The 19,342-nt window shown below is 38.1% G+C and overlaps 1 protein-coding gene across 1 annotated transcript in view; it reads left to right on the forward strand.

Moving 5' to 3' along the window:
* Rabep1 (rabaptin, RAB GTPase binding effector protein 1) overlaps positions 1–19,342 on the forward strand; it is a 132,225-nt gene that overhangs the window by 30,329 nt on the left and 82,554 nt on the right. Inside the window, exon 2 of the mRNA XM_047544085.1 lies at positions 8,412–8,540. Within this exon, the coding sequence (XP_047400041.1) occupies positions 8,412–8,540 (129 nt within the window). The remainder of the gene's footprint in view (positions 1–8,411; positions 8,541–19,342) is intronic.

Here is a 19,342-nt window from a genome sequence, read left to right on the forward strand (position 1 = left end):
TACATGTTGTTTCTGTTGGTACATGGAGTAACAGCATACCATTTGCATATTCATACATTTACATAGAGTAATGATGTTTGATTCATTCCATTATTTTTTTCCTTCCCCCCACCCCTCCCACCTCTCTTTTCCCTCTATATAGTCCCTCCTTCCTCCATTCTTGCCCCACTCCCACCCCCCATTACGTGTCATCATCCGCTTATCAGTGAGATCATTCGTCTTTTGGATTTTTGAGATTGGCTTATCTCACTTAACATGATATTCTTCAATTTCATCCATTTGCCTGCAAATGCCATAATTTTATTATTCTTTATAGCTGAGTAATATTCCATTGTATATATATATACCACAGTTTCTTTATCCATTCATCAATTGAAGGACATCTGGGTTGGTTCCATAGTCTGGCTATTGTGAATTGAGCAGCTATGAACATTGATGTGGCTGTATCTCTGTAGTATGCTGATTTTAAGTCCTTTGGGTATAGGCCAAGGAGTGGGATAGCTGGGTCAAATGGTAGGTCCATTCCAAGCTTTCTGAGGAATCTCCACACTGCTTTCCAGAGTGGCTGCACTAATTTGCAATCCCACCAGCAATGTATGAATGTATCTTTTTCCCCACATCCTCGCCAACACCTATTGTTGCTTGTGTTCTTGATAATCGCCATTCTAATTGGGGTGAGATGGAATCTTAGGGTAGTTTTGATTTGCATTTCTCTTATTACTAAAGATGGTGAACATTTTTTCATATGTTTGTTGATTGCTTGTAGATCTTCTTCTGTGAAGTGTCTGTTCATATCCTTAGCCCATTTGTTGATTGGGTTATTTGTATTCTTGGTGTGGAGTTTTTTGGGTTCTTTATATATTCTGGAAATTAGTGCTCTATCTGAAGTATGAGTGGCAAAGATATTCTCCCACTCTGTAGGCTCTCTCTTCGCATTGCTAATAGTTTCCTTTGCTGAGAGAAAGCTTTTTAGTTTGAATCTATCCCAGTTATTGATTCTTGCTTTTATTTCTTGTGCTATGGGAGTCCTGTTAAGGAAGTCTGATCCTAAGCCAACAAGTTGAAGATTTGGACCTACTTTTTCTTCTATAAGATGCAGGGTCTCTGGTCTGATTTCAAGGTCCTTGATTCATTGTGAGTTGAGTTTTGTGCAGGGTGAGAGATAGGGGTTTAATTTCATTCTGTTGCATATGGATTTCCAGTTTTCCCAGCACCATTTGTTGAAGTGGCTATCTTTTCTCCATTGCATATTTTTGGCCCCTTTGTCTAGTATTAGAAAATTGTATTTATTTGGGTTTGTGTCTGTGTCCTCTATTCTGTACCATTGATCTACCTGTCTATTTTGGTGCCAATACCATGCTGTTTTTGTTACTATTGCTTTGTAGTATAGTTGAAGTTCTGGTATTGTGATACCCCCTGTTTCATTCTTCCTGCTAAGGATTGCTTTAGCTATTCTGGGTTTCTTATTCTTCCAGATGAATTTCATGATTGCTTGCTCTATTTCTGTAAGGTACGTCATTGGGATTTTAATTGGAATTGCATTGAATCTGTATAGCACTTTTGGTAGTATGGCCATTTTTTTTTTTTTTTTTTTTTTGGGTGCTGGGGATCGAACCCAGGGCCTTGTGCTTGCAAGGCAAGCACTCTGCCGACTGAGCTATCTCCCCAGCCCCAGTATGGCCATTTTGACAATATTAATTCTGCCTATCCAAGAACATGGGAGATCTTTCCATCTTCTAAGATCTTCCTTAATTTCTTTCTTCAATATTTTGTAGTTTTCATTGTAGAGACCTTTTACCTCTTTGGTTAGATTGATTCCCAAGTATTTTATTTTTTTTGAGGCTATTGCAAATGGAGTTGTTTTCCTCATTTCCCTTTCAACTGTTTCATCACTTGTGTATAAAAATGCTTTAGATTTATGCGTGTTGATTTTATAGCCTGCTATTTTGCTGAAATCATTGATGAGGTCTAGAAGTTTTCTGGAGGAGGTTTTTGGATCCTCTAAATATAGAATCATGTCATCCGCAAATAGTGACAGCTTAAGTTCCTCTTTTCCTATTCGTATCCCTTTAATTTCCTTGATCTGTCTAATTGCTCTGGCTAGAGTTTCGAGGACAATGTTGAATAGAAGTGGTGAAAGAGGACATCCCTGTCCTGTTCCCATTTTTAAAGGGAATGGTTTCAGTTTTTCTCCATTAAGAATGATGTTGGCCATGGGCTTAGCATAAATAGCCTTTACAATGTTGAGGTATGTTCCTACTATCCCTATTTTTTCTAGTGTTTTGAGCATGAAGGGGTGTTGTATTTTGTCGAACACTTTTTCTGCGTCAATTGAAATAACCATGATTCTTATCCTTAAGTCTATTGACATGATGGATTACGTTTATTGATTTATGGATGTTGAACCATCCTTGCATTCCAGGGATGAACCCCACTTGATCGTGGTGCACAATTTTCTTAATATTCCTAAATTCCTAAAGCCCTTTTAAATATTTTATTTAGAGAGGGTCTCACTGAGTTGCTTAGGGACTCACTAAGTTGCTGAGGCTGGCTTTGAATTTGCGATCCTCCTGCCTCAGCCTCCCAAGCCCCTGGGATTACAGGCATATGCCACCATGCTCTTTTTATTTTGAGATAGGGTCTCATCAAATTGCTGAGACTGGCCTTGAATTTGAGATCCTCCTGCCTCAGCTTCCAGAGTCCCAGGGATTATAGAATCATTGGGATTACAGGTGTACACCCCCCTTGCCTGGCTAGATTCAGTGGTTTCTGGCTAGGCCATCTGAAGAGCAATTTGTGGCTTCAGGCATTCTGTTGCAAATATAAATAAGATCAGAGTGGAGTAGAAATTCAGCTAGGTCATATAGGCAGTATACTGGGTAAACAAATTATTGGATCTTTCCTTTATAAGATTCTTCTTTTTCCTTTCTTTCTGTATTGCTGTTGCTTAATTCACACATTTTCAGTAAGTGGTTCAGTAATTTTTCCCTTTGGATGTCAAGCCTTAAAAGTACCTATTTTATTAGGTTTTCCCTTTTTCTTATTACTCGAATGAAGGTAACAATATATGGAATTTGTGGGATGATTCAAAAAGACTGATAGACTAAAACTCTCAACTGATAAATTTCAGAAGGTTTAGTACTATGTGGAGGCTGTCATTAACACTAATTTCATGATGCTGCAAAATACAAGGTATAAAGGAAAAGTATGAGCTGGAAGTCTAAGCATGGAACTGAGTTAAAATTATGAGATTGGAAATGACTTCTGGTCTTTGTGGCTACATACAAAGACACCTAATCACTCTGCTTTTTTTCTTTATTCATTCATCCTCCCTAGGGCTGAGAATGTGGTTTGGTAATAGATTGTTGGCCTTGTACAAGGCCCAGGGTTCAGTTACCAGCACTGGGTGGAGGGACTAGAAGAGGCATATAATACACAGTCCCTTTCTCTCACCAGGTGATAAGTTGCACTGCCTCAGGGCTCTGCCAACAAGTTACACATCCTTCATCTCGTACCTTCAGGAGTCAAAATAAACCTCTCATTAAACCATAAATAATTACCACTAGTTTAATAAATGCTAATAGTTATCACATTTTCTATATGCCATGCTAAGTACTTTTTACTTGAACTATTATCTAGTTATTGTGAACTATTAATTACCATATTAGAAAAATAATGCAGTATTTTGTATGATGAGAGCAGTTTTCAGTTGGTTTTGTGGTTGCTTGCTAATGTATTATGCTTATTTGTAATCTTGATTTTTTTTTTTTAAGGCATGGCAGTAAAGGCATTCTTATAAAAAGGAGTTATTTGGGCTTGTCAGTATTTGTACAATTGTATGTTAGAAGTGCTTGAGATGGATTATTTAAAAATTGACAGCAAAAACAAAAAGAGAATAAGGGAGTTACTTGGCACATCCTCTAATGGATTGCCATTCCTGGAATTGAAAACTGCCTGAATCCTAAAAGCCAGAATACTGTTGGGAGTGGTGTGGAGAGAAATACTTAGTTTTAGGCTACAATTTTTTTTTTTTTCCCCCTTCTGGTGGTACTGGGGACCAAACTGAGGAGGGTTCTGCCTATGAGTTATACTTTCAGTTCTTTTTTTTTTTTTTTAATATGTTTTAGTTGTCAACTGATCTTTATTTTACCTATTTATATGGGGTGCTGAGAATCAAACCCAGTGCATCACTCGCTCCCTTGCTTGCTCTCTCTCTCTTTTTTTTTTTCCTGAATTTAGCTTGTTTTGCTTAACATGATATTCTCAAGTTCCATTATTGTTTCTTTGTTTTCATTCTTTTTTAAAAATTTTATATTGAGATAGGGTCTTACTAAGTTAGGCAGGCCTTGAAGTTTTGATTCTCCTGCTTCAATCTCATGAGCAGCTTTATTATGGTAGTATGCTGCAATTTAATTTAATTTAATTTATTATTTTTGGGGTACTGGGTACTGAACCTAGGGGCACTTTACCACTGAGCCACATCCCCATCTCTTTTCTTGTTTTTTGTTTTGAGATAGGGTCTCACTAACTTAGGGCCTTGATAAATTGCTAAGGCTGGCCTCCAGCTTGTAATCCTCCTGTCTAGCCTCCCAAGGCACAGAGGTTTCAGGCTCCTGCTACCACACCTGGTTCTGGCTACAATTTTAAAGACTGTACTTTTGTTTTTGTGGATTCTTTAGCCTTATTTGACCTAAATGTAAAAATGTTGAATGGCAGGCATTTTGCGCATGCATGTTTGTGATTTGGTGGAATGTGCTGGGGATGTAGTTGTTAGGGAAAAAGATAAGAACAGAGAGATCTTGTTTTTTTCTTCATGTTATTTGTTTATTTATTTATTAACAAGGATTGAACCCAGGGATACTTAACCACTGAGCCACATCCCCAGCCCTTTTTATTTTGAGACAAGTTCTTGCTAAGATGCTGAGGTTGGCTTTGAACTTGTGATCCTCCTGCCTTAGTCTTCCAAGTCACTGGGTTTTTAGTGGTTCCCACTGTACCCAGCTGTTATTTTAAATTGATAGAAAACATTGTGTGTTTTTACCATGTCCAACCTGATGTTTTGAAGTACACATACAGCGTGGAATTTATATTTCCTATTTTCATTCCTCAGGGCCCCTCCCTGGCTTTTTTTTTTCCTTTTTTTTTTTTTTTTTTGGTACAGAGGATTGCACCCAGTGAACTCAGTGTTTAGCCACTGAGTCACATCCCCAACCCTTTTTGAAAATTTTTTATTTTGAGAAAAGATCTTGCTAAGTTGCTTAGGGCCTTGCTAAGTTGCTGAGGGTGTCTTTGGACTTATAGTCCTCCTGCTTTAGCCTCCGGAGTTGCTGGGATTACCAGCATGTGCTACCTGGCCAGTCTCCCTTCCCCATTTTGGCACTAATTAATGGCTACCAGTGTTAAGTGGAGTTGGGCACAGTGGCTCATGCCTGTAATCCCAGTGATGAAGAGGCTGAGTTGGGAGGATTGCAAGTTCAGGGCCAGACTTAGCAATTTAGTGAGACCTTGTCTCAAAAAATAAAAAAGACTGGGGATATAACCCACTGGAACAACATCCTGGGTTCAATTCCCAACACAAATAAACAAACAAAAATGTTCAATGGAAAAGTTAGTTATTTATTTAACTGTTGGAATTTAACAGTAAAAATACCAGTAGAAATAAAGAGCCAGAGAACAAATTTCCTTCATTATTTTAAGTGGTAAAAATAAGATCATCACACATTTTCTCTTTCTGATATATTCCCCACCCCTCTTTTTCTCAGCTTGTTGTAAGTCTTCAAATGATGTCATTGCTTTGACCTGAAGACTCTAGATATTTGTCCCTCAAAATGAATATAATGATATATAACTCAAAGCAGTTGACATTTCCCTGTTCGGCCATGGATTGCATTAATAGTGTTGAATCTGTAGTGAGGCTAGTCTGGAGATGTTATGGAAATGAACAAATACCGATTTTAGTTATTATGTATTGTTAGAGGAGTGCATACCCTCATTGTAGAGAACTTCAAAAAGCATGGAGAAGCAATTTATGAGCCATAATTCTATTACATGTAGGTAAATCATTTGTATATTTTTCTAGTTTTTTTTTCTTCTGTGCATTATAAAATTAGCTCTGAATTAAATGGAGCAATGGATTGGGGAGTAGGTATGCCTTCAAAGATTATCTCAGATCTTGGTTAAAATTACAGGCAAGGACTGAGACTGTAGCTCAGTGGCAGAGCGCTTGTGAGGCACTGGGTTTGAGTCAGCCTCACATAAAAATAAAAACAAAAGCATTCTGTCCATTTACAACTACAAATTTTTTTTAATTATAGGTAAATCATTATCTCAGGGTGGTTTATAGTAGGGAACTGAGACCTTCCACCTAGGTAATTAGTGGCTAATTAGTACTGATGGATAGCTCCTGAAGGGATTATGGCCATAGCCTTAGGCTGAGTCCAATTGGAGCAAAGGAGGAGGTCAAGAGTATGTTCTTCAGCCAAGACAGTCCCTGGACTTGGCCAGAGTTGGCAGTCATTTAATGAACTGTGGCCAAATTTCAAGTCCCTTTGACGAAAATGTGTCCCAGACCCTTCTACACCATGATCAGTAGTGATTTGAAAACCATAGCCAGGTGCAGTGGTGCATGCCGATAATTCCAGCAGTTTAGGAGGCTGAGGCAGGAGAATCACAAGTTCAAAGCCAGCCTCAGCAATGTTGAGGCACTTAGCAACTCAGTGAGACCCTATCTCTAAATAAAATACAAAATAGTACTGCGGGTGTGTCTCACTGGTCCAGTGCCCCTGAGTTCAATCCCCAGTATTTCACCCCCTCAAAAGAAAACCACATAATTTCCTAGTATTTGAGATTTCAAGCAGAATGGACAGTTCTTTTTCCTTCCTATTTGATTATGATTTCAGTATTATGTTAATGGATTATTTTGAAACTGGAAGAATAGTTCTGACTGGTATGACCACCCCAATCAGGGAACCATTCGATTTTGTTCATAACACTTGAGAGAAACAGGAACTAGCAGTATTGGCTGTGGACTTCATTGTGGGATAATTACCTTAAATAATCCAATATTTAACAATTTTGAAAGTGGACTTGTTACCAGATGAGGTGTGAGGAGATCCCCAGAAGAGAAAAAGGGACCTCAGCTCAGTCTTGGCAGATTCTTGATTTGTAGCACAGAATGGAATTTGAGGGTACAAGTAGAGGTTTATTTTGGAAAGCAAGGTGTTGGGTGTTGTAGTGCTTGCCTATAACTTTGGAGGTTGAGGCAGAAGGATCCCAAGTTTGAGGCCAATCTCAACAACTTGGTGAGACCCTGTCTCATTAGAAAGGGTTGCGGGGTATAGCTCAGTGATAGAGTGTCCTTGGGTTCGATCCCCAGAATCAAAATGAAAAAAGGAAAACAAGGAGATTTATTCAGGAAAGCAAACCATAGAGCAGGATACGTACACAAAGAGAAAAAGTATGCCAGTATTCCAAAGTGAGATATCCTTTGGTGGTCTCAGGCTTCTTTTATTTTTTTTTGGTACTTGGGATTAAACCCAGGCACACTATCACTGAGCTACATCTCCAGGCCTTTTTATTTTTTATTTTGAGACAGTATCTCACTAAATTGCTTAGGTTGGCCTTGAAATTGAGATTTTCCTGTCTCAGCTTCCCTAGTCACTAGAATCACAGGTGTGTGCCATCATCCTGGCCAGGTTTCAAAGGAAACCTTACACATGTTGAACATGAGAAGTGTGAGTGCCGTCAGCCTAATGAGCTTGAGTCCTTTGATTGTGGAGTACAGAACAGGTCATGTTAGTCTGGATTTTCTCAGGATCTTCATGTTAACATTATCTAGTTAATATGTGCTAGGACTGTACCCATATCAAGGGTCTCTAATAATCTCTCTTTAGGCTTCTTTTAATTTGTCTAAAAATGCATTCTGTAAGCAAATAGGGTATAGAGGCACTCATTAACTGGACTTATAGTAATCTAAGAATTATTAAACCTTTTAAGAAGTCAGGCCTGCAAGAAAACAGACCTGGGGTTGAAGGAGAGTACATTTATGGAGTTTTTAGATTTAAAGGTATAGACCTTTCCATCCGTGTTTCTACCTGTTCTTATTTCTTCTACCTTACCTCAAGTTTACGTTCTGTCAATTGTACGAAAGAACTTTGGAGGTTATGGAATTTGGCTGTAAGTGATTCTCTGTTTATATGCTGTTTTACTGTACATGACTCATTCACAGTTTGTTTATTAAGTCTAATAGAAGTTTTAAAATGAGAATTTCCTAGAATATAATAGATCTTGGGAATAGCTTGACTACTTGTTTCATGTATAGCAATGTGCTGTTGAAATACTAATTTATTCTTGTTACTTAATTTGGAAACAAAATTACTTGTTAACCTAGTGTTTTTTTTTTTTTTTTCCAGTTTCTCTTCAGCAACGGGTAGCAGAATTGGAAAAAATTAATGCAGAATTTTTACGTGCACAGCAGCAGCTTGAGCAAGAATTTAATCAAAAAAGAGCAAAATTTAAGGAGCTATATTTGGCTAAAGAGGGTAAGTTCATAAGTCTCCTCTAAACCCTTATGCTAAAACTGCCATAAAATGTTGTATTTTGGCAGTATTGTGTTAATTTTATCATTGAATAAAGCTTGATTTTATGTGCACTTATGCTGTGTAACAAAAGAATACTATTTAAAAGGCCAGATATGGTGGCACACACCTGTGATCCCAGCTACTCGGGAGGCTGAGGCAGGAGGATTGCAGGTTCAAGGCCAGTCTCAGCAAGTTAGTGAGGCCCTAAGCAGCTTAGTGAGACCCTGTCTTAAAATAAAAAGGGCTGGGGATATGGCTCAGTAGTAAAGTGCCCTGGGTTCACTCCCCAGTACCCATCCTCTCTCCCACCTAAAAAAGCTATTTAAAGGTTAGAATTAATAATGAAATTGAAAAACAAGTGGAAAAAACATTATTCTGATTTTTTCTTGTTTTCTGATCTTAAGTGTTGATATATAATCTGTGACCTGACACTTTCAGTGCTCTTAACACTTGATGTATAGCTTCAGGACTATTGGCATTCTAATAACTTTCACCATGTTATATCAAAACTGACATTTCATGGAATTAATATGACAAATGTTATTTTTCAGTGACTTCTTAAGTATCTACTATGAGACAGACATTGTACTTAGGTGTTGGGTATGCAGAAGGTGCAAAATTCATGTAGTTCTTTAATTGGATTGAATTTATGTGAGGAAAAGAGATGGAGATTAATTGTGTGGAAAGTGTATAGGTAAATATGTGATAGAACATGATAGGGGACCTAATTTGAAGGGTTGGGATACTGACTTAGAACAATATGAATGTAGTTTCCACTGTCCTGTAGATCATTGGCTCTCCAAATGCTATTGAAGAACAGCAGCATCACCAGGAAAAGTTGTTTAAAATGCTCAATTTTTGGGTCCCATCTCACATTTTCTGAGTCAAGAATGGAGATTAGGATCCATTGGTTGGTGTTTTCCACAACCTTTCTATAGTGATAGAGGTGCATGCTAAATTTTTAAAACTGCTCTGGTCTAGAACAGTGGTTCTCAAACTTTAACTGGGATAAAAATCATCTGGAGAAATGATTAAAACAGTATATTTGGGTGGGGTTCCCAAATTTTGCATCTCTTAAGCTCACAGGTTATTCCAATTTCAGCTAATCCAATGACTACAATTTGAGAACCCCTGCTCTACACTAGTGATTATTCTCCTCTCCACCACCTTTTTTTTTTTTTTGGTACTGGAGATTGAACCCAGGATCACTTAACCACTGAGGTAAATGCCTAGCCCTCTTTATTTTTTATTTTGAAACAGGGTCTCACTAAGTTGCTGACACTGGCTTTGAACTTGGGATTCTCCTGCCTCAGCCTCCCGAGTTGCTGGATTAACTTGCCTTTTAATTTCTGTACTTTATAAGATATTTAAGTACTTATATAAACTGCTCATACATTTTCTGATAATATATATATTTTTTTTCTTGGGAGGGATGTACTAGGGATTGATTTCAGGTGTTTTACTACTGAACTATATCCTTAGCTCTTTTTATTTTTTTATTTTTATTTTTTTGGTTTTCCCATGTTTTTTATTCCTGCAGTATAGTTGTACATAATAGGATTCATTGTTACCTATTCATACATGGACACAATATAACATTATAATTTGTACATATCATGCCCCAGTATTTCCCTTTCCTTTCCCTCCTCTCCCCTTGATCCTTTTCCTCTCTTCTTCTGATCTTCCTTCTATTTTCATGAGGTTCATCATCACCTCTTTTTTTTCCTCTCCAGCTTCTGCATGAGAGAAAACATGACTCTTAGCATAAGCTTAACGTAAGCAAGTTTTCTCATTTTCCTGCAAATGACATCATTTTATTCTTTATGACTGAATAAAGCTCCATTGTATAGATATATCCACATTTTTTAATCCATTCATCTGTTTGACACCAAGTCTGATTCCATAACTTGGCTATTGTGAATTGTGCTGTTATAAACGTGGATATGCAGATATCACTGTAGAATGCTGACTTTATTTTAGGATAAATACTGCCGAGTGTATAGCTGAGTCATATGGTGGTTCCATTCTTAGCCTTTTGAGGAGTCTCCACACTGATATCCTTAGTGGTTGTACTGATTTACAATCCCACTAACTGGAAAAATGTTCCTTTTCTCCACATCCTCTCCAGAACTTATTATTGTTTATATTCTTCTTTTTTTAAAAAAATTAGTTGTTGATGGACCTTTATTTTATTCATTTATTTATATGTGGTGCTGAGAATTGAACCCAGTGCCTCACACATGCTAGGCAAGCGCTCTACCACTGAGCCACAATCCCAGCCCACTGTTTATATTCTTTTTATTTTTTTATTTTTTTTATTTTTTTATTTTTTTTTACATTTACATAGGGTAATGATGTTTATTTTATTTTTCCCCTCCCCCCCACCCCTCCCACCCCTCTTTTCCCTCTACACAGTCCTTCTTTCCTTCATTCTTACCGCTCTCCTTAGCCTAACTCTAAACCTAACCCTAAACCTAATGCTAGCCCCTCCCGCCCCCCATTATATGTCCTCATCCGCTTTTCAGCGAGATCATTCATCCTTTAGTTTTTTGAGACTGGCTTATCTCACTTAGCATGATATTCTCCAATTTCGACCATTTGCCTACAAATGCCATAATTTTATCATTCTTCATTGCGGAGTAATATTCCATTGTATAAATATGCCACAGTTTCTTTATCCATTCATCAACTGAAGGGCATCTAGGTTGGTTCCACAATCTGGCTATGGTGAATTGAGCAGCAATGAACATTGATGTGGCTGTATCTCTGTAGTATGCTGATTTTAAGTCCTTTGGGTATAGGCCAAGGAGTGGGATAGCTGGGTCAAATGGTGTTTCCATTCCAAGCTTTCTGAGGAATCTCCACACTGCTTTCCAGAGTGGCTGCACTAATTTGCAACCCCACCAGCAATGTATGAGTGTTCCTTTTTCCCCACATCCTCGCCAACACCTATTGTTGCTTGTATTCTTGATAATCGCCAATCTAATTGGGGTGAGATGAAATCTTAGGGTAGTTTTGATTTGCATTTCTCTTATTACTAAAGATGGTGAACATTTTTTCATATGTTTGTTGATTGCTTGTAGATCTTCTTCTGTGAAGTGTCTGTTCATATCCTTAGCCCATTTGTTGATTGGATTATTTGTATTCTTGGTGTAGAGTTTTTTGAGTTCTTTATAGATTCTGGAAATTAGCGCTCTATCTGAGGTATGGTTGGCAAAGATATTCTCCCACTCTGTAGGCTCTCTCTTCACATTTCTGATAGTTTCCTTTGCTGAGAGAAAGCTTTTTAGTTTGAATCTATCCCAGTTGTTGATTCTTGCTTTTATTTCTTGTGCTATGGGAGTCCTGTTAAGGAAGTCTGATCCTAAGCCAACAAGGTGAAGATTTGGACCTACTTTTTCTTCTATAAGATGCAGGGTCTCTGGTCTGATTCCGAGGTCCTTGATCCATTTTGAGTTGAGTTTTGTGTAGGGTGAGAGATAGGGGTTTAATTTCATTCTATTGCATATGGTTTTCCAGTTTTCCCAGCACCATTTGTTGAAGAGGCTATCTTTTCTCCATTGCATATTTTCGGCCCCTTTGTCTAGTATGAGAAAATTGTATTTATTTGGGTTTGTGTCTGTGTCCTCTATTCTGTACCATTGATCTACCTGTCTATTTTGGTACCAATACCATGCCGTTTTTGTTACTATTGCTTTGTAGTAGAGTTGAAGATCTGGTATTGTAATACCCCCTGCTTCGCTCTTGCTACTGAGGATTGCTTTAGCTATTCTAGGTTTTTTATTCTTCCAGATGAATTTCATAATTGCTTGCTCTATTTCTGCAAGGTACATCATTGGGATTTTAATTGGGATTGCGTTGAATCTATATAGCACTTTAGGTAGTATAGCCATTTTGACGATATTAATTCTGCCTATCCAGGAACATGGGAGATCTTTCCATCTTCTAAGGTTTTCTTTAATTTCTTTCTTTAGTGTTCTGTAGTTCTCATTGTAGAGGTCTTTCACCTCTTTTGTGAGATTGATTCCCAAGTATTTTATTTTTTTCGATGCTATTGTGAATGGGGTAGTTTTCCTAATTTCTCTTTCTGAAGATTCATCTCTTATGTATAAAAATGCATTGGATTTATGAGCATTGATCTTGTAACCTGCTACTTTACTGAATTCACTTATGAGTTCTAAAAGTTTTCTGGTGGAATTTCCAGGTTCCTCTAAATATATAATCATGTCATCAGCGAACAGGGATAGTTTGAATTCTTCTTTTCCTATTCGTATCCCTTTAATTTCTTTGGTTTGTCTAATTGCTCTGGCTAGAGTCTCAAGGACGATGTTGAATAGAAGCGGTGAAAGAGGGCATCCCTGCCTTGTTCCAGTTTTTAGGGGGAACGCTTTCAGTTTTTCACCATTTAGAATGATATTAGCCATGGGCTTAGCGTAGATTGCCTTTATAATGTTTAGGAATGTTCCCACTACCCCAATTTTTTCTAGTGTTTTGAGCATGAAGGGATGCTGTATTTTATCAAATGCTTTTTCTGCATCTATTGAAATAATCATGTGATTCTTAACTTTAAGTCTGTTGATATGGTGAATGACATTTATTGATTTCCGAATGTTGAACCAACCTTGCATCCCTGGGATAAAACCCACTTGATCGTGGTGCACTATCTTTTTAATATATATTTGTATGCGATTTGCTAAAATTTTGTTGAGAATTTTTGCGTCGATGTTCATTAAGGATATTGGTCTGAAATTTTCTTTCCTCAATGTGTCTCTGTCTGGTTTAGGTATCAGGGTGATATTGGCTTCATAGAACGAGTTTGGGAGGGTTCCCTCCTCTTCTATTTCATGGAATAGTTTGAGGAGTATTGGAATGAGCTCTTCTTTAAAGATTTTGTAGAACTCGACTGAGAACCCATCTGGTCCTGGACTTTTCTTTGTTGGTAGGCTTTTGATGACCTCTTCTATTTCATTGCTTGAAATTGGTTTATTTAAGTTGTGTATGTCCTCCTCGTTCAGTTTAGGTAGTTCATATGTCTCTAGAAATTTGTTGATGTCTTTGAGGTTTTCTGTTTTGTTGGAGTATAGATTTTCGAAATAGCTTCTAATTATGTTTTGTATTTCACTTGTGTCTCTTGTGATATTTCCTTGTTCATTCCGAATTTTAGTAATTTGAGTTTTCTCCCTCTTTCTCTTTGTTAGTGTGGCTAAGGGTTTATCAATTTTATTTATTTTTTCAAAGAACCAACTATTTATTTTGTTAATTTTTCCGATTGTTTCTTTTGTTTCGATTTCGTTGATTTCGGCTCTGATTTTAACTATTTCCTGTCTTCTACTACTTTTGGTATTGGTCTGCTCTTCTTTTTCTAGTGCTTTGAGCTGTAGTGTTAAGTCGTTTATTTGTTGATTTCTACTTCTTTTTTTGAATGCACCCCATGAAATAAATCTTCCTCTAAGTACTGCTTTCATAGTGTCCCAGAGATTTTGATATGATGTGTCTTTGTTCTCGTTTACTTCTAAGAATTTTTTTATTTCCCTCCTGATGTCTTCTGTTATCCATTCATCATATAATAGTGTATTATTTAGTCTCCAGGTATTGGAGAAGTTTCTGTTTTTTATTCTGTCATTTATTTCTAATTTCAATCCATTATGATCTGATAGAGTACAAGGTAGTATCTCTATCTTCTTGTATTTGCTAACAGTAGCTTTGTGGCATAAAATATGGTCTATTTTAGAGAAGGATCCATGTGCTGCTGAGAAGAAAGTGTATTCGTTCTTTGTTGGATGGTATATTCTATAAATGTCCGTTAAGTCTAAATTGCTGATTGTGTTGTTGAGATCTATAGTTTCTTTATTCAATTTTTGTTTGGACGATCTATCCAGTGGTGAGAGAGGTGTGTTAAAATCGCCTAGTATTATTGTGTTGTGGTCTATTTGATTTCTGGAATTGAGAAGGATTTGTTTGACGTACGTGGATGAGCCAATGTTCGGGGCATAGATATTTATGATTGTTATGTCTTGCTGATTTATGCTTCCCTTAAGCAGCATGTAATGTCCTTCTTTATCCCTTCTGACTAGTTTTGGTTTGAAGTCCACATTATCTGAGATGAGGATGGATATTCCAGCTTTTTTGCTGTGTCCGTGTGCATGGTATGTTTTTCCCCATCCTTTCACCTTTAGTCTATGGGTGTCTCTTTCTATGAGATGAGTCTCTTGCAGGCAGCATATTGTTGGATTTTTCTTTTTAATCCAATCTGCCAGTCTGTGTCTTTTGATTGATGAATTCAGGCCATTAACATTCAGGGTTATTATTGTGATATGATTTGTATTCTCAGTCAATTGACTCATATTTGTTTTTGACATGATTTGGTTTCTCCTTTATTTGGCTATTCCTTTAGGCTAGCGCCTCCTGTTGCTGATTTGCATCATTGTTTTTCATCTCTTCCTCATGGAATATTTTGCTGAGAATGTTCTGTAATGCTGGCTTTCTTTTTGTAAATTCCTTTAGCTTTTGTTTATCATGGAAGGATCTTATTTCATCATCAAATTTGAAGGTAAGTTTTGCTGGGTATAAGATTCTTGGTTGGCATCCGTTTTCTTTCAGGGCTTGGTATATGTTGTTCCAGGCCCTTCTAGCTTTTAGGGTCTGGATTGAAAAATCTGCTAATATTCTTATTGGTTTCCCCCTGAATGTAATTTGATTCTTTTCTCTCACGGCCTTTAAAATTCTGTCTTTATTTTGTATGTTAGGTATTTTCATAATAATGTGCCTTGGTGTGGGTCTGTTGTAATTTTGTATGTTTGGAGTTCTATAAGCCTCTTGTACTTGGTTTTCCATTTCATTCTTCAGATGTGGGAAATTTTCTGTTATTATTTCATTGAATAGATTGTTCATTCCTTTGGTTTGTTTCTCTAAGCCTTCCTCAATCCCAATAATTCTTAAATTTGGCCTTTTCATGATATCCCATAATTCTTGTAGATTCTGTTCATGATTTCTTACCATCTTTTCTGTTTGGCCAACTTTGCTTTCAAGGTTAAATAATTTGTCTTCAATGTCTGAGGTTCTGTCTTCCAGGTGTTCTATCCTATTGGTTATGCTTTCTATGGAGTTTTTAACTTGGTTTATTGTTTCCTTCATTTCAAGGATTTCAGTTTGGTTTTTTTTCAGTATCTCTAACTCTTTATTGAAATGATCTCTTGCTTCCCGTATTTGCTCTTTTAACTGTTGGTTGGTGCGATCATTTAATGCCTGCATTTGCTCTTTCATCTCCTCCTTCAATGCCTGCATTTGCTCTTTCATCTCCTCATTAGCTTCTCTGATCGTTTTAATTACGTACACTCTGAACTCCCTTTCTGACATTTCTTCTGCTGTGCTGTCATTGGTTTTTATTGATGTAGTATCTAGGTTTGTTTGGGACATTTTCTTCCCTTGTTTTCTCATATTGGTCAGTTGTCAGTGGGACCCTGAGATATTGCAGTTTTCCGCTATTGGCTTATAGTGTCCCGGTAGATTTCCAGTGTATCACCTCCCAGCCTTCAGTAGCCTGATGTCTTGGAGGAATCTGATAAAGCAGCTCATCGGAAGAAAACTGCCCCTAGCCCCCTACTGGTTCCACGGTTTGGAACTGGCTCTGTGCGGAAATGCTCTCGCTGTGGGCCTGCACCGTGCAGCTGGCCGTGTGGGAGGAGCCCACTGCCGTAGTGTGGAAGGCTACCTTGGGAAGACTCTAGCTGCCCTGCCCGGCTCCAATAAGCCGCCTCTATCTGGGCCTGCCACCCGGGCTGAGCTTTACCCAGTGGGCAGACTCACCCGTGGCTCTATTTCAGTCCGAGTCTCTCAATGCCTCCCCTTCTTAACTCCTGGGTTCTGGAGCGACTGGGGGAGCAGTCTCCCTCTAGGCCGCCATCTTGGATCGCCCCGTGAAGAGAGCCTGCAGCCGGAGTGGGCAGAGCTGCCTGAAGCGGTCTCTGGCTGCCCTGCCCTGATCCCAGAGGCTGCCTGCGGATCGAGGCTCTCCGGTGGTTCGTTGCCGGAGTACGCTGCGCTGCAGTGGCTCCGGGACTCGGAGCTTGTTCTGGTCAGAAAGGCTGTCACTAGCGGGCCAGTTCCGTTCGGAGAACCTGGAGAAGCTGGCTGTGTGGGCGGGGCCCACCGCCGGAGTGCGCAGGGCTACCTGTGGATGACTCTAGCTGCCCTGCCCGGCTCCGATAAGCCACCTCTATCTGGGCCTGTCACCCGGGCCGAGCTTTACCCAGTGGGCAGACTCACCCGTGACTCTATTTCAGTCCGAGTCTCTCAATGCCTCCCCTTCTTAACTCCTGGGTTCTGGAGCGACTGGGGGAGCAGTCTCCCTCTAGGCCGCCATCTTGGATCGCCTCTTTTTATTTTTTGAGATAAGTTCTCCCTAAGTTGTTTAGGACCTTGCTGAATTGCTGGAGCTGGCCTCCAACCTGTGATTCTCCTGCCTCAGCTTACTGAGTTGCTGAGATTACAAGCATGCACCACTAGCCCCTGCTTAAGTTGATATTTAACATTTTTTAAGTTTACCCAGGCACTGTGGTGCATACCTATAATCCTACCTATTTGGGAGGCTGAGGCAGGAGGTTTACAAGTTCAAGGCCAGCTTGGGCAATTTAGTGGGATCCTATCTCAAAATAAAAGAATAAAAAGAGCTAAGGGTATAGTTCAGTGGTAAGTGCGCTGAGTTCAATCTGCACTTTCAAAATAATAAGTTAATAAATTAAAAGTTTTTTTTACATTTCAAAAGATATGAAGTGTGATTGCTACAGTAGCATATATACTAAAATTAGAATTATGTTTGACTCCTGCACAAGAGTTACTTGCAAATTCATGAAGCATTACATATTTTTAAAAAAAGATATAAAGGATACATTCTATCATTATCAGTACATAAAATTTAAAAGTTCATGATTTAAAACAGTTCAATCAAAATTTCATGCTGATTTAATATCCTTCACTATCTAAACAACAAAAAATGATTATCCTTATTGGCAGAAATTTTACATTGTCTTCCTTTTTTTAAAATATTTTTTTAGATGTTGATAGACCTTTATTTTATTCATTTATTTATATGTGGTGCTGAGAGTCGAACCCAGTGCCTCATACATGCTAGGGAAGCACTCTGCCACTCAGCTACAACCCCAGCCCCTGTCTTCCTTTTTTTTTTTTTTTTTTTATAATATTTTACATTGTTTTGATACCAGTGAGAACCCAGTGACACTTTACCACTGAGCTACACCCTAGCCCTTTTTTAGTTTTAAGACAGAATCTCCCTAAGTTGCTTAGGGCATGACTAATTCTGAGACTGGTCTTGAACTTGTGATTCTTCTGCCTCAGGTTCTTGTGTTGCTGGGATTATAGGCAAGTGCCATAAGGCCCTGCTCATTGTCTTTCTTGAGTTTTTTTTTTTTTTTTTGTCTTAGAATTTTATTCTTAAAGGTGGTTCTGAAGCTTGAGTGTGTATTAGAATTACCTATAAGATTTGTTAAATCATCTGGGTGCAGTGACCTGTAATTCCAGTGGCTCAGGAGGCTGAGGCAAGAGGATATGGAGTTTGACAAGCCAGCCTCAGCAATTTAGTGAGGCCCCTAAGAAAGTTAGAGATACCTTCTCTCAAAATAAAAAATGAAAAAGAACTGGGGATGTGGCTCAGTGGTGCTCCTAAGTTCAATCCCGAGTACCAAAAATGAATGAATGAATGAATGAACGAATATTCATTTTTGATACTAAAAATAAATAAATAAATAACTATAAAACAAAAAAGACTAAGGGTGTAGCTCAGTGGCAAAATGCCCCTGAGTTCAATCCCCAGTACTTAAAAACAACAAACAAACAAACAAAAAACATTGTTAAAACAAAACTGAGTGTGGAAGGGTACATGCCTGTAGCCTTCTCAATTCGGGAGACTGCGAGGATTACAGGTGAGAGGATGATAAACTTGAGGACAGCCTAGCTAGTTTACTGAGACCCTATCTCAAAATTAAAAGAAAAAAAAAAAAAAAAAAGAGCTGGGGACCTACTCAATGGTAAAGTACTTATGGGTTCAATTCTCAGTACTGAAGAAGTAGAAGAAAATGACTGTGTTTCACCACGGGAATTTATGAATAACTTGGTCCCTGGGATCCCAAAATTTGCATTTTCATCAAGTTGCCAGGTGCTGTTGATATTTTTGGTTCTGGTACTACACTTTGAGAATCACTGGTCTAAAGTAATATCTTGTGCTTGAAAGTCTTCAAAATAATTTCGTTAGAATTCTCTGCAACAAAAATGTGTGTGTAAATTTCTTCTGTCTTGCAATATTATTATAATCACTGAAAATATATAGTCAATTACACTATATTTCATGTATTTAAAAATATTAAACTATAAAAATTATTGAAAATGCATCTCTTGGGATGTACTTTGGGTTTCCCAATTAAGTCATTCATCTCTAGATGAATATTATATATGGATAGAAAAATATAGGTTTCAAGCTGTGCACACCTGTAAGCCCAGCAACTGGGGAGGCTGAGGAAGGAGGGTCACAAGTTTGAGGCCAACCTTAGCAAATTAGGCTCTCAGCAACTTAGACCCTGTGTCAAAATAAAAGGGCAGGAGATATAACTTAGTGATAGAGCACTCTGTAGGTACCATTTAAAAAAATAAGGTAGGTTTCAGTATCACTTCTATTATAGTGTTTTATCTTAAGATAGATATAAGTGCTGAGAACCCTTGGCCTCATAAATAGATAAAAAAGAAGGAGTTTT

Source organism: Sciurus carolinensis, chromosome 3 (assembly GCF_902686445.1).
Source record: "Sciurus carolinensis chromosome 3, mSciCar1.2, whole genome shotgun sequence".
Taxonomy (NCBI): Eukaryota; Metazoa; Chordata; class Mammalia; order Rodentia; family Sciuridae; genus Sciurus; species Sciurus carolinensis.